General features: G+C 47.3%; 1 protein-coding gene across 2 annotated transcripts in view; it reads left to right on the plus strand.

The window, feature by feature from the left end:
* MEAF6 (MYST/Esa1 associated factor 6) overlaps positions 1–16,344 on the plus strand; it is a 148,461-nt gene that overhangs the window by 98,344 nt on the left and 33,773 nt on the right. For both annotated transcript variants that reach the window (XM_063954355.1, XM_063954357.1), the window contains exons 4-5: positions 3,571–3,616; positions 3,751–3,943. In XM_063954355.1, coding sequence (XP_063810425.1) covers positions 3,571–3,616; positions 3,751–3,943 — 239 coding nt within the window. The remainder of the gene's footprint in view (positions 1–3,570; positions 3,617–3,750; positions 3,944–16,344) is intronic.

A 16,344-nucleotide genomic window follows, 5' to 3' on the forward strand; every position in this document is an offset into this window, starting at 1 on the left:
GATACAGGAGTGGTAGTGCCAGTACCTAATTCCCAGAGGGGCAGAGGCTATAGGACCAGCAGTTGAGCAGGGGCTGTCCCTTCTGGATCCCCAACTGGGTCCTACTGACTACGGACGCCAGTCGGAGGGGTTGGGGAGCGGTGTTGGAGCAACACTCTCTCCAGGGTCGGTGGACCATGGAGGAATCTCTCCTCTCGATAAGCATTCTGGAATTGCGGACAGTGTTCAATGCTTGTCTCTCGCCCTGCCTCTGATACAGAACAGGCCTGACAAGTACGGTCAAACAACGCCACCACGGTGGCGTACATATACCATCAAGGCGGCACTCGAAGCCGCATGGCAGTGATGGGAGTGTCAAAAATCCTTTGTTGGGCGGAACGCCATCTGCCAGCAATATCGTCCGTGTTCATTCCGGGAGTCCTCAACTGGGAAGTGGATCTCCTCAGTCGTCAGGACGTGCACACTGGAGAGTGGAGTCTTCATCAGGAAGTCTTCCAACTCCTAGTGGACAAGTAGGGCCTACCAGATGGGTCTGGGACTCCAGGTCGACAACAAAAAGGTTGACACACCTTAGGTCGACGCCAATTGGTCGACGTGGACAAAAGGTCGACAGGAAAAAGGTCGACATGAGTTTTTTATGTTTTTTTGGTGTCGTTTTCTTCGTAGAGTGACGGGGAACCCCAATTAGTGCACCGCGTCCCCTCGCATGGTGCCTTCGCTCCGCTTCGCTCGGCACAGATTACCGTTCCAATCGTAGTCCACATGGATCGTTAAGTATGAAAAAGTTCCAAAAAAGGAAAAAATTGTGAAGAACTCATGTCGACCTTTGTCCATGTCGACCTAAGGTTTGTCGGCCAATTGGCGTCGACATAAGGTGTCGACCTTTTTGTTGTCGACCTGGAGCCCGGATACCCTACCAGATGTAGATCTGATGGCGTTTCGACACAATCACAAAATTTCCGGTCTTCGAATCAAGAACCCAGGGATCCTTAAGCAGCGTTCCTGGATGCACTGGCAATTCCATGGAACTTTCGGCTGCCATACGTGTCCCCTCCAGTGTCACTCCTGCCCAGGGTACTGCGGAAGTTCAAACAAGGAGGAGGAATACTACTTTTAGTTGCTCCAGCGTGGCCAAGGCGACATTGGTTCTGAGACCTACAGGGTCTAACGATAGAGCGTCCTCTTCTACCATCTCAACGCCCAGACCTCCTCGTTCAGGGCCCTTGTGTCTACCCGGACCTGGCCAGACTGACTTTGACGGCGTGGCTCTTGAAGCTTCACTCCTGGGGGCAAGGGATTTTCCGAGGCGGTTAGCCAAACTATATGCTGGAGGCCCGCAAACCAGCATCTGCGCATATTTATTACAGGGTCTAGAATTCCTACTTCACCTGGTGTGCTGCTAAGAATTACGATGCTTACAAATTCATTACTTCCAGACTTCTGGCTTTTCTACAACAAGGCGTGGATTTAGGCCTTCGACTGGCCTCCCTCAAGGTTCATATCTCTGCCTTGTCGGTGTGGTTTCAGAGAAAAATTGTGTCTATTCCTGACATTCATACTTTAACTCAGGGTGTTTTACGGATTCAGCCTCCGTGTCCCTCCTGTGGCTCCATGCGATCTGTCTGTTGTCCTGAATGCCCTGCAAGAGTCTCTATTTGAACATCTTGAGTCAGTGGACCTTAAATGGCTGACGGTCAAGGTCCTGTTCCTACTGGCTATTGCCTATGCCAGGAGGGTGTCGGACTAAGGCGCTTTGTCCTGTCGTCCACCCTTTCCGATTTTTCACCCTGACCGGGCAGTTCTTAGAACTCGCCCTGGTTATCTACCTAAGGTGGTGTCATCTTTCCATCTTAACCAAGAGATTGTGGTTCCAGCTTTTATCTCTTCTGGTTTGTCGTCCAAAAAGCGGTCTTTGGATGTGGTACGGCTCTCTGTATTTACGTCGAGAGGACTGCCTCTATTAGGAGGTCAGATACCCTTTTTGTACTTTTTGGTTTTCACAAATTTGGCTGGCCTGCGAACAAGCAAACATTGGCCAAATGGATTAGAATGGTGATTGCACAAGCATATGTACAGGCTGGTCTTCTACTCTGTCTATTGGACCTTCTTGGGCGGCCTTCCGAGGCGCGTCTGCTGAACAATTGTGCAGGGTGGCTACGTGGTCCTCAGTGAACACATTCATTAGGTTCTGTGCCTTTGATACTTCCGCCTCCCAGGATGCTTCCTTTGGACGCCGGGTTCGCATACCCGCTATGGGGGTGTAGTACGGCTGACCGGTGGTCAGGAGACCGCCGGTCAGCTTACCGACGCCGGGATCCCGGCGGGGAGGGGCAAGTGCAGCAAGCCCCTTGCGGGCTCACTGCGCTGCGGGCTCGGTGGCGACCTGCGTTCGCCACGGGTTCTATTCCCACTCTATGGGTGTCGGCATGCCGACCATCGGGATAGTGAGCCTTCGGGATGGTGGAGGAGGTCATGTGACTGTCGGTCAGCTGACCGGCGGTCACATGAATACCACCCCGCTATGGAGCGTTCCCTCCCATGAGGAACTGCTTTAGGACATCCCCGATGTTTTCCCTGTGGAAATCAGTGTACCCCACTGCAGAAAAGGAGATTTATGGTAGACTTACCATGGTTAAATCGCTCTCTGCAAGGTACATTGGTTCCACAGGGCGCCTACCCTGACGCACCTAGCTTCTATGGGTTTGTATGGCATAAGCCACTAGTCCCATCTCCTGTTGTGAGAATGTGGTTCTATGTGACTAACATCTGCCTTCTCTTTTACCTGCTCCTGCATTGGACTGGTTAACGAAATAGAGCTCACAGTGCCTGGAGGCGGGGTTACAGAGGAGGCCCCAATGCATCCTGGGACAGTCTAAAGCTTTAGCCTGTTGGTGCATGGATCAAGATCCATCCCTACACCCCAGTGTTTTCCCTGTGGAACCAATGTACCACGCAGAAAAAAAAATACAAAAATATATATATGTGTGTGTGTGTGTGTGTGTGTGTGTGTGTGTGTGTGAAAGAGTGGTAGAACCCGGCGCCTTTTGTGTTGTGTGGTTTCTAAGTGAAGCTAGAATAATACTAAGCGTACCGCATCTCAAGTGTGTTCAAGCCTGTAGAATGGATGTAACTTCTCCTGGTTGCGATCTTCTTACTTCCCGGGTTACTCCGTGGGTGGACCGTGAGGAGATTTAAAAACCACAATAGTGTAATATTGCAAAACAACAATAACAGGTGTGCTGGTATAGAAAACGTTTTTCAAATGTGATTATATATAATTATTTACAAATTTTATTTGTTGTAAACATGGCTTTTCCCCTAAACATGTATTGTTTTGAGTGGATCTCACCTATTACATGTGTCAGTGGTGTCAGACTGGTGACTTATACATTATGTGCAATGAAAGATTGATGACACATTGCTGCGCACATGTGCTTTTGTCTTTTTGTGTCTTTCGGGTGTTTTTTTTTTTTGGGGGGGGGTTGCCTTGCCCGACAATGTTGTATTTATAGTTTGTGTATTTTGTTTTTCTTTAGTCCTGACCTCATTATGTTGTTTTTTGCTTTTTAGGCGGTCAGTGCATTGGCTGGAGTGCAAGATCAAATAATTGATAAACGTGAGTTTGTATGTAGCCAGTTTGATGGACCATATTTAGAAGTTTCCCCCCCCCCCCCCCCCCTCATACTGTTTATCTAAACCTAAATATTCTTCTAGAGTATTTCTCATTTGCTGTCATTTTGCTTTAATCAGGGGAGCCAGGCAGTGGGACAGAGAGTGACAACTCTCCTGACTTTCAAAATCAAGAGAATGAACCTAGCCAGGATGATGCAGAAGATCTAGACGGTTCCCTGTCAGGTGCCAAACCTCAGAAAGCTGCGTCATCGGCAAACTCTGGAGGGCACCACAGCAGTCACAAGAAACGCAAGAATAAAAACCGGCACAGGTTGGCCAAAACATTTATTTTGTAGTATACTTTTTTTCTTTAAAGTTATAAGCTCTTGAAGACCGTGTTTTTAAATTTATTTTTATTTTATTTTTTTAATGTAAAAAAGAAACTAGACTGTTGCTTGAATACTCCTCAAGCAAAGTGTATTTAAGGTTACCGGAGCTAAAAAAAAAAAAAAAATCCTCTTTATGGTAGCACAGGTGAGAAAGCAATTTGTACTACAATTTAAAATTTGATAAAGCAATTTCTCCCTTCTGCCAGTGTGCAGCACCCACCTTCAAAATAGCCAGAAGAAGTATTGTAGCGATGCTCAGATCATTGTGGAGTGTGTTTAAATGATAGTAAAGAGAGATGAGGTATAATAATAGAAAATATTGTATTACACTGTAGGAAAAAATAAAACTCACAAGGTTGGAAATACTGGGCCTGATTCAGGTTTGGTTGTAGTAGTGGTGCATGCCGCAGAGCAGAGGCAGAACTCTGGGAGGCAACGGAGTCATCTGCCGCCGGGTTCCTGCTCTGGAGGGGGGCACCTCTCCCATTCTGTGACATCATTGAAGTAAGTTAATTGATAGTTGCCGCTATCTTTTCAGTGGCCGACTTACTCATTGGTCCCTACACCTTACAGATCACACCCTCTTTATTATACTGAATATACACATTTTACAAGTGTCACACCCAGGATTAGGACCCACACCCTATTACACTGGAAGCAGACACCTTACTGATGAAGCTGTTTGCCCCTGTATATGAAATATGAGAATTTTAACTATATGAAGTTACTTCTCTGACAATTACACGTAACTTCATATAGTTAGAATTCTCATGCTTCCTGTACAGGAGCAAATTACTCCATCAGTAAAGTGTCTGCTGTTAGTGTAACAGGTCATGGGTTCTAATCCTGGGTATGACTGCTAAGAAAATGTGTGATTTAAAATAAAAGACAATTATATTATAAATACAGTATATAATTTTTTTTCAGAACACTCCACACTCACACGCGCACGCACACATGCACACGTACATAACATATATTTATCTTAATATAGGAAATAGGGGGGCACCAATATTTATCTTGCCTCCGGGGAACTGTGACGAACTTACGCCACTGCCGCAGAGTACTGATGTTCGGTACTTTGCGCATGCGCCAGGGTCTGCAATGTTTGCTCAACAACATCAGAATGTCAATGATTGACAGCCTGATGTGGGGGAGGGGCGGCGACTGCCTCGGTTTCTCAAAACAGAGGCATGTTGAAGCAGTTGCATAAGAAGGACAAGACCAGATCCTCCATCCAACAATAAAGATTTCCTGGCCTCTTTGTTGCTACGGTGACCGGCTGATGGTGCACAGAGGATCCGATACTGCGTGCTATGAAGATCAGTAATGTATGCAGGGGGTGGGACGACTCCTGCTGCGTTACCATAGTAGTGCTATCGCTGCTGCTTCCATGTAAGTTTTCGTTTATGTAGGTGTCCATTTTTGTCTTGTTTATGTAAACGTTGTTGCTAATTACAGCCAGTGCACTGGCTACATTTCAGCTTGCTATGATCTGCCAGTCTTTGTTTAAAAGACTGATGAGCAAAAATAGCTGGATATCCAGAAAAGATTGCTTGCTGGATTAGCCTTGGTCTCTCAAGCTGCTTTCAGGATGTAGTTGTCCTGGCAGTTGTAATTTACCTACTTTGGCAATGGTGTGAAAATCTTAATGCAGTCGTGAAGGATTCCTTAATTCTATACACAAAGGATGGCAAAATGTACTAGAAATATATTTTGTTGGGGGCGTGGCTTGGCTGAGCATGGAGTAAGGAGCTAGGAGTTAGAGCTCCGTCTATCCTGCTATCTTTATCCTGATTCCCCCGCTGGTGATCGCTCCTGACCTGGCTCACCCTTTGTGTCTCTTGGCCCTGCACATTTTGGGGGGTCTGCGGGACTGTGTCTCTGCCCTGGGCGGCCGCTGGACGGATCGCGGCCTACACCGCTCTGCCTCACTCCTTCCATCTGACCGGAAGTGCGGCGCCATATTGAGAACTAACAGCGGAGGCCGGGGACGCGCTGGGCCGGAGCTCCCTTCACCCGTGCCCTCTGCTGCTTCTGCTGCTCCGGAGGTCGGCGTGTGCCCCTGTCTCCCTCCACCTTGCGACTGGCGGGCTGACTGTCCCTGTGTGGCGGTGATTGCTGCTGACAGTGCGGGGGTGCATCTATCTGCACTGACCGTCCCTCCTGACGACCCCTGCCTCCCTGCACTGCTGGTTGGAGCCTCCCTGTCTGCACTACTCTGCCTGCGGGGCTGCCTGGACACCTGCAGCTATCCTACTCTGCCTACATTGCTGGTTGGCGCTTCCCTATCTACACTACTCTCCATGAGGGTCCACTTGAAAGCCAGCTGCTGATTATACAGCCTGACTGCTGCCGCTAAGGATTTTCCTTTTTCCTGCTTGTGTTCATTCACCTAAGTGAGACTCTGGAAGCCTGAAGATTTTACAGCCTGTGGTGAGCACGTATTGTTTGTTTTATATCATCACTACGGGAGTCCTCTCTCTGCATTACTTCAGTAGCTTTGCTCTCGCACTTGGCCTCTACTGTTATTGCTTTTTCTACCTCCACCTCCGTGTTCCACCTGTGTCCCGTCATGGTGCGTGGGGGCAGTGCTGCTGCTGCTACCGCTGCTGCTAAGCTTGAAAAATATGCTAGAGGCTCTCAGTCTTCCTCCCAACCCACCCGGGGTACTGCTCCCCCATCCCCTCCTTCCCCCTCGGGGACACCTCCTCGAGAGGATGACACGTCCCAGTCGACGCAGGAAATTCTTTTGGCCATATCCACGTCCGAACACCAGAGTCATGGATAAAATCGGCCAAGTACAGGTGGATATCACTTTAATCAGACATGACATGCAAAAGATTCGTGAACGGGTGGGGGAAGCGGAGCACCGTATCTCCGACTTAGAAGACGTCACCAATCCTCTTAAAGATACGGTTTCCAATCTCACAACTCAAGTGTCGGCAGTCAAGGCGAAGCTCTCTGATATTGAAGGAAGACTACGTCGTAATAACGTCCGCTTTGTGGGCCTCCCGGAGAGAGCGGAGGGCTCCTCCCCAGAATCGTTCCTTGAAACATGGCTTCTCCGATTATTTCAACGCGATGACTTTGGTCCTCAGTTTTCTGTGGAGAGGGCGCACCGATTGCCTGCCAGGGCTCCTCCCCCGGGCGCACCTGCACGCACTTTCATAGCCCGTTTCCTACACTACAGGGACCGGGATGCGGTCCTGCGGCTGGCCCACACACAGGGTCCTTTGAAATTTGACAACCATGATATTTCTGTTTATCCGGACTTCGCCGTAGATGTCCAGAAGTCGCGTGCGCAGTTCCTTCAGGTCAAAAGGAAGCTTCGTGACCATCAAATCCAATATGCCATGTTGTTTCCGGCACGTTTAAGGGTGGTGTATGATGGCTCCACACACTTCTTCAATACCTCTCAAGAGGCGGAGGCCTGGCTGGAGCGTAGACCTCGGGCCCCTAACTGAGGATTGTTTCTCTCTCAGGGGTCGCATTGTTTGCTGGGTTTTGTACTCCTGCTATTCATGTAGCGGGGACGATCTTTAAGTTTAGGAGCTGAATGCTAGGATACAGCCTTTCTGTAGAGGCAATACTTGTCTCTACTCCCTGGGGTTGCTATAGGTTTTCAGCTTTAGTTTAGTTGTTTTTTTGGGATCCAGGCGTGTCTAGTTTGGGATGGATATGCAGGGAGGGGGGTGTTTGGGCTGTTTTGGGTTTGTTTGTTTTTCTTGTATATGTATTGCTCCATGTGTCACTGTGTTATTTTTTTTCTTGAACTACAATGTGTCTATGTTTTTTCTTATATGTGCCTTTTGGTCTCCGGATGCTTTACCTGCTTGCTGGTGGAGGGCCGCAGTGGTCCCTTTGCTCCTTCCTGCTCTACACTCCGGGTTCCTCTCTGTTACGTGTCCTGCTTGCCTTCGCTATTCCTTTTCTTCTGCCCCTCCATATTCGCCCCTTGCTTCTTTTCTCCTTCGGTCCTTTTTTTCTTATACTCATGGCTGCAGGGTTTGATGGACTCCGCATACTCGGCTGGAATGTGAGGGGCCTGAATGACCGCATCAAGCGGGCTCTGGTTTTATCTCAGGTGAGGAAGTATAAGGCAGATGTCATATGCCTCTCCGAAACACACTTGGTTGGTACTAGAACCTTGGCTCTCCGGAAGCCCTGGGTTGGTCTGTACTATCATTCCACCTTTTCTGCTAATTCCAGGGGGGTTTCAGTTTTGGTGCGGAAGTCTGTTAATTTCCATTTAGTTCATAGTCAAATTGACCAATATGGCAGGTATATATTCCTTAGGGCTTACGTTAACCGTGCACTTTTGCATATACTTGCTGTTTATATGCCCCCCCCCCCCCCCCCCCCCCTACAATAATGAAGGACTCCGACAGGCAATGTCGTTTATTGCTGCTTCTCCCTCAGCACCGGTCCTTTGCATCGGAGATTTCAATAATGTTTTAGATAAAGTTTTAGATCGGTGGGCTGAGCTTCCCCCTTCTCTACCCTCTACTTCCCCGTCCCCCACACCGTTTGCGAGGCTGGTTGCCGAGCTTGGGCTCCTGGATGTTTGGAGGCTGAGACACCCCAAACAACTACAATACTCTTGCCACTCGGCCAGTTTTCACACGTTCTCGAGAATAGATTTGGCCCTCCAGAGGGGAATCTCGGACCACTCACCGTTGCTGGTGGCCCTAGATTCTGTGCCTGTCTGTGGGGCTAAACTTTGGAAATTGAACCCCTTTTGGTTGACCTTGTTGACTGATCATGAGGCCTTGGTTTGTGAATGGAGTTATTGTGAGGTTCATAATGCATCCTGTTCTGATCAACTGGTTAAACATGACGCATTTAAGGCTTCGCTACGGGGCTCCTTCATACGACAAATAGCTAGTGTCAAAAAATCTAGTAGGGAGGAGGAGGTGCGCCTGGAGCTTGCCTGTTCCCAATCTGAGTCTGTTTACCTTTCTACTAAGACCCTTAGTGACCGAGTGAGGTGGGATTTGGCCAGGAAAGCCTGGTCTGACCATTTACTTGATAAATCAAGGCGCAAATTACTTTTCTCCCAGCATACCCTCTATTCACAATCGGACACGGGGGGTAGTTACTTGGCTTTTCTAGCTCGGGGGGAGAGAACTGGAGGTTCCATTCAGCAGATCTGTGATGCCCAGGGCGAAATGGTCTATGCCACCCCTGAGAGAGCCCAGGTTTTCCAGTCCTTTTATTCCTCGTTGTATGCCTCTAAAGTCACTTATACCTCCAGTCAACTACAGCAATAGCTTTCATGTATTGTCCTACCACAATTGTCCCAACAATCTATAGATTTTTTAGATGCTAGTATCACTTCAGAGGAAGTTTAGGCAGCTATTGCCTCCTTCCCTAATAAAAAGGCCCCGGGTAGCGACGGTATACCGGTTGAAGTCTATAGACAATATCGTGCATACTTTGTCCCCTATCTTTTGACTCTCTTTAATGCTTTGCTAGAGGGTGCTCGCTTGCCTCCTTCTATGTCAGAAGCTATTATTGTGGTGATCCTCAAACCAGGTAAGGACCCTACGGCCCCAGAATCCTACCGCCCAATCTCATTGCTACCTACTGATGTCAAGATTTTGGCCAAAATTCTGGCACTTAGACTCAATAGTGTTATCACTTCGATCATTCATGATGATCAGACAGGATTTATGCCAGGCAAGTCTACTCTCCAAAATTTGAGGCGACTGTTTTGTCACCTGCAGATGGGGGACCAGTCCGAGTCGGGGGCTGTGGTGGTTTCCCTGGATGCTGCCAAGGCCTTCGACTCTGTGGAATGGGAGTATTTGTGGGAAGTCCTTAGACGATTTGCTTTTGGCCCCAAATTCATACGCTGGGTACAATTACTCTATTCCTCCCCCGTGGCTCGAATATCTGTCAATGGTTATGTAACATCCCCATTTGCTTTGTCTCGTGGTACTAGACAGGGCTGCCCACTGTCCCCTGCTCTTTTTGCCCTGGCTGTGGAACCATTGGCGAGTTTCATTAGAGTGTCCCCTGATGCTAGGGGCATTACTATTGATGGACATGAGGATGTTATTGCATTATATGCCGATGACATGCTTTTGTTTCTCAGTGATCCTGATGCTTCCCTGACCTCCCTTCTAAGTATTGTTGATACATTTGGCCTCTATTCCGGCCTGACTATCAACTGGAATAAATCTAATGTCTTTCCCATATCTGGTCTTCTTCCTGACCCATTGCCTATTGTGTCCTCCTTGCACTGGACCCTTCACTTTCAGTATCTTGGTGTCTGGATCACTCCTAATGTTAAGTCTTTTGTACATCAAAACATTGACCATGTCACGGTGGATCTGAAGCGACGGATTCATGTATGGAAGAAGCTTCCCCTTACTGTCACGGGTCGCATTAACTTGATCAAGATGGTGATACAACCAAAATATCTTTATCTATTGCAGCACTCTCCTACTTATATCCCCAAGAAAATTTTCACTAGCATTGATAGTGTGCTTTCCTCTTTTGTTTGGGGCGACAAAACGCCTAGGGTTGCCCTGAGAGCTCTGGTTAGGGCTAAATTGGATGGAGGTTTGGGTTTTCCCAATCTGCTGGCCTATTATCTAGCTGCCCAACTTGCGCATTTGTCTAATTGGATTCTCAGTAGGGATAGTCCCACGTTTGAGAGATTCTTTGCAGAGTATGTGGGGTCCCACTTCTCTCCTGTCCAGTTCCTTCTCTCTGCCTCTTCTACTGCTGGTCTTCCTCCTTTACTCCGTCAGTCGCTACTTGTATGGCGTCAAACTCACTCCTACTATGCATGGCGAGGTACAGATTCTGAAACGCCACTTTGGTTTAACCCAGCGTATAGGGAGTTATTGCAGCTCTCACAGGACAATATATGGATTGGGGCGGGCCTTACCACAGTTTCACAACTGTATGATAATGGTGTTTTTAAATCTTTCACACAACTGCGGGAGGAGCTTGAAATATCCAATAGATCCTTTTATCGTTATCTACAGCTCTGCCATGCGGTGCAGGCACAGTTTGGGGCCTCGCCTCCGTCCATTTCTGATTCCCCAATTAAAGACATGGTTATGAATTTGGGTACAAGTCACCAAGTTTCCACTTTATATGTTAGTCTTAATGCCCACATCTGCCCGAATATATTTGACCAACTTAAACTTAAGTGGGAGCAAGACATTGGCCCACTTACAGATGACCAATGGCTCCAGGTGTTGTGCTCTCTTAAATATACTACTCAGTGTGTCAAGTACCAGCAGGTTTATTTCTTTGTTTTACATAGGACGTATAAACCTCCAGTTTCTTTATGTAAAGCAGGTCTACGGCCTGGTACTACCTGCCCAAGATGTGGTGCCCCTGAAGCTACCTTTTGGCATCTACTATGGCTGTGCCCCACTGTATATGCCTTTTGGGAAGCAGTCTGGTCGGACATTCTGCTTACTGAACCTACGCTGCCCCCCCCTTCTCCTACACTGTGTATGTTTGCGCTAGACTTAGAGGAATCCTACTGCCCGGCATTATATAAATATGTTCTTTGCCTGACTACCTTAGCTAAGGTGATTATAGCGCGTAACTGGTTTGCTACTTCTTCCCCTAATGTGTACAATTGGCGAGCTCTAGTGAATGAGGTGTCAGGACATGAGAGGTTTACACATAGGTCTAGAGGGACCCTGCCCCATTACCTCAGCAAGTGGGATAGGTGGAATACCTCCCGTCTGGCTGCAGCTGGGGCACTATTCTCTAACTGATTGAGGCTTAGTATGTGAATTTGCGAGATTGTCGTGACACTTATTATCTTTATCTATGTGACACTGTGACACAGATTGCATTATTTGCTGTATTTTTCCTGTACCTTTTTTCTTTTTCTTTTTTTTAGTTTTGTTTTGTGTTGTTTGGTGTTTTGGCTTTGTTCTGTATTTAATGTTTTTTTGTTTTTCCCTGAAAAACTTCAATAAAAAAATTACACAAGTAAAAAAAAGAAATATATTTTGTTTTTCAGAAATATGAGAAAAAAAATGTTTATACTGATTTAAGCTAGAAAACCGCTTTTCCTTGCATGCATAGTTTGCTGGAAATGCTGGTCCTGAGCAGGTAACAGTTGCTGCTATCAAGGACACCAGTTGTTGCCGGGAATAAAGCATCAGATTTTTTTTTTTTTTTTTTTTTAAGCTTTGTGCACACTGGAGCAATGTTTACCCAGCCGATATTTTTACACAGGCGAATGGAGACCTTGCAACATCTTTCAAAGTGGTATCTGTACTCTTCTTAATGGCCAGTGTTTCCTAACTGACCTAGCAAAAGTTGATGCTATGGTGTTAAACTGGGTTGTGACAACAAATCTGGCCTCTGCTGCTATGGACTTTTGCTGCATTGCCCTCACGTATATAGGGCCTAATTCAGACCTGATCGCTTCGCTGCGTTTTCGTACTGCGGGCTATTGGGTCTAAACGGCATATGCACCGCAGTGTGCAGGCTATTCGCATGGGTACAAATACAAATCGCCACTCAGCGATGGGTTTGTGCGAAGAATCCATTCACACATGCGTTCGCAAGGAGACTGACAGGAAGAAGCCGTTTTCTGGGAGTGGTTGGAAAAACGCAGGCGTGTTCATGCATTTGCAGGAAGGGTTCCTAATGTCGATGCCGTTCCCGGAAAGACTGAAGTGATCGCAGCGGCTGAGTAAGTCCTGAGCTGCTCAGAGACTGCACAAAATCTGTTTGCCCAGCTCTGCTACACATGCGTTCACACACTTGCAAAGCAAAAATACACTCCCCGATGGGCGGTGACTATGCGAACCTCTAGCAAGCGAACAGGTCTGAATTATACCCATAAATCAAGCCCTCTTTAGGTATCTACTGATCACCCTAGGTGAATAGCCTCTCTCTGTATACCGTATCACCATCCCCAATTGTTTTTCTGCCATTTCATTTTGGCAGTTATTACGTAATACTCTTCCAAATTCAGAAACTGGGAGTCCCTCTGTTAGTGCCTTGAGATAATGACTTAATGTAAACAACAAAGGGATTCTGTCCGTGCTTTTACGGAGAAAGTCGTACCAAGGGAGTCATTAACTTTAAAAATGGAAACTTCTAAAAATTCAATATGGTTTGCTTTAATAATATTAGTGAATCTTATTGGATTATTGATAGCATTTAAATCCATAACCATCTGCAGAAATTAATCCCTGGTGTCATGCCACAAAATTAGAATATAGTCAATAAATCAGAAGTAGTGCAGAATGCTGGGACCGTATTTGGGATATATGAACATCCATTCATATTTAGTAATAAAGTGTACACTGGCGCAAAATTAGAACCCAGCGCTGTCCCAGCATTCTACACAAAGAAGGACTCACTGTACTGAAAATGGTTCTTACCAAGTACACAATGTCTCATCTCGCTTATAAAATAATTTGGTGGGCTCTCACAAGTTCCACACCTTTGTGGTAGCATGGTGTATAATGATACAACATCCATTGTTGCAAAAAATACGCATCAAGGTAGTGTTTTAATATCTCACGTAATTCAGATAAAAGGTGGAGTGTATCTTTGCTATATCTTTCACTCTTTACCACTACAGGCTGCTGCAGAAAGAGAATGTATTGCGCCACAGGTTGTAGCACCAATTGTCTAGCCGGTACTATTGGGCAGACCTGGTGGTTTCACTGATGATTAATGAATCTGATTTTTTTTATAATTTTATTTTCTCTTACGTCCTAGAGGATGCTGGGGACTCCGTAAGGACCATGGTGTATAGACGGGCTCCACAGGAGATAGGGCACCTAAAAAGAACTTTGACTGTGGGTGTGCACTGGCTCCTCCCTCTATGCCCCTCCTCCAGACCTCAGTTAGATCTTGTGCCCAGAGGAGAATGGGTGCACTGCAGAGAGCTCCAGAGTTTTCTGTTGAAGAAGAATTTTGTTAGGTTTTTTATTTTCAGGTAGTCCTGTTGGCAACAGGCTCCCTGCATCGTGGGACTGAGGAGAGAGAAGCAGAGCTGGCTTGTCAAGTTGGGCACTGCTTCTAGGGCTACTGGACACCATTAGCTCCAGAGGGAGTCGGAACACAGGTCTCACCTGGGGTTCGTCCCGGAGCCGCGCCGCCGTCCTCCTCACAGATGCCGAAGAAAGAAAGCCGGATGAGAAGGCAGAAGACATCTTAGGCGGCAGAAGACATCAGATCTTCATGAGGTAAGGCGCGCAGCGGCAAGCTGTGCGCCATTGCTCCCAGTCACACACACACAGAGCAGCACTGAAGGGGGGCTGGGCGCCCTGTGCAGTAATAAACCTCACATTTGGCCAAATGCAGATAGATTAGGCTGCGGAGGCAGTAAATCTAAGATCCCCCTCCATTTTCATTGAAAAATCACTGGGACCGAAGCCCGTCGTCGGGTGGGCGGGGCTTGATCCTCCGCACTAACCAGCGCCATTTTCTCCACAGAAGCTGCATGAGGAAAACGCTGGCTCCCTGGTCTCTCCCCTGCTGAACTTCACAGGCTGGAAAAAAGAGAGGGGGGCACATTAGCGACACAGTGAGTGGGAATTGGTATATTATATATAGAAAAGCGCTATCTGGTCATCATTTTTCCAGTTTTTAAGCGCTGGTGTGTTCTGGCAGTCTCTCTCTCTCTGTCCCTCCTTAGGGCCTGGTTGGGGTTTTGTCCCCTTATAGGTTAATCCCTGTGTTTGTGGGGTGTCGGTACGTGTGTGTCGACATGTCTAAGGCGGAAGGCTTCTCCAGGGAGGAGGTGGAGCAAATGAGTGGTGTGTCCCCGTCTGTTGTGCCGACTCCGGATTGGATGGACATGTGGCATATGTTGAATGCAAGTGTGGCATCTTTACATAAAAGACTTGATAAGGCTGAATTAGGGGGGACATCAGGGGGTCAATCCTCGGATTGGACCGACTCACAGGGCCCGTCGGGTTCTCAAAAGCGTCCCTTAACACAAGACACTACTACCGACACGGATTCTGATTCCAGTGTCGACTACGACGAAGTAAAATTGCACCCTAGGGTGACTAAAACCATTCAGTGTATGATTGTTGCAATAAGGGATGTGTTGCATATTGAGGATGAACCCTCGGTCCCCGACACAAGGGTACACATGTTTAAGGAAAAGAAACAGATTATTAACTTTCCCACATCTCATGAATTAAATGATTTCTTTGGAAAAGCTTGGGAGACTCCGGAAAAGAGACCGCAGATCCCCAAAATAATTTATATGGCATACCCCTTCCCTAAGCAGGACAGGGAGATTTGGGAATCACCCCCCACTGTGGACAAGGCCCTGACGCCCTTGTCCAAGAAAGTGGCGCTACCGTCTCCTGACACAGCGGCCCTTAAGGACCCTGCAGATCGCAGGCAAGAAACTACCATAAAGTGTATTTATTCTCATACGGGTGCTGTGCTAAGACCGACAATTGCGTCAGCATGGGTGTGTAGCGCAATTGCAGCTTGGACAGATGAGCTGACAGATCAAGTTGATAATATGGATAAGGATACTATATTCTTAACTCTAGCCCATATAAAAGACGCAGTCTTATTTATGAGGGATGCTCAAAGGGACATTGGATTGCTAGCGTCTAGGGCCAATGCCATGTCTATCTCAGCGAGAAGATCCTTATGGACTCGCCAATGGACGGGTGATGCGGATTCCAAAAAACATATGGAATTACTACCCTATAAGGGTGATGTATTGTTTGGGGATGGGCTGACGGACCTGGTTTCCACAGCTACAGCAGGTAAATCAAATTTTTTACCATATATTCCCCAACAGCAAAAGAAAGTGACACCCTATTAGATGCAGTCCTTTCGGTCGCACAAGTCCGGAAGAGGTCGGGGATCCTCTTTCCTCGCCAGAGGTAAGGGCAGAGGCAAAAGAGCACCTGCTTCGGCAGGTGCCCAGGAACAAAAGTCCTCCCCGGCTGCTCCAAAACCCACAGCATGACGCTGGGGCTCCCCTGAGGGAGTCCGCACCGGTGGGGGCACGTCTTCGACTTTTCAGTCAGGCCTGGGTCAGTTCGGACCTGAATCCCTGGGTGTTGGAAATAGTTTCCCAGGGTTACAAATTGGAATTCGAGGAGGTGCCCCCGCGCCGATTTTTCAAATCGGCCCTACCAGCTTCCACATCGGACAGGGATATAGTAACATAGTATCTGAGGTTGAAAAAAGACAATTGTCCATCGAGTTCAACCTATATTTGGTGTCCTATGCAAGATGATTTGACTAAAATTTCTGACTGATGCTGCTGTCAGCCATTGCATTTTATCCCTATTTATAGTAACTATAATGCATGACTATGCACCATACCCCTGGATATCCTTATCCAATAGGAATTTAT

The sequence above is a fragment of the Pseudophryne corroboree genome, chromosome 2 (genome assembly GCF_028390025.1).
Source record: "Pseudophryne corroboree isolate aPseCor3 chromosome 2, aPseCor3.hap2, whole genome shotgun sequence".
Classification (NCBI taxonomy): Eukaryota; Metazoa; Chordata; class Amphibia; order Anura; family Myobatrachidae; genus Pseudophryne; species Pseudophryne corroboree.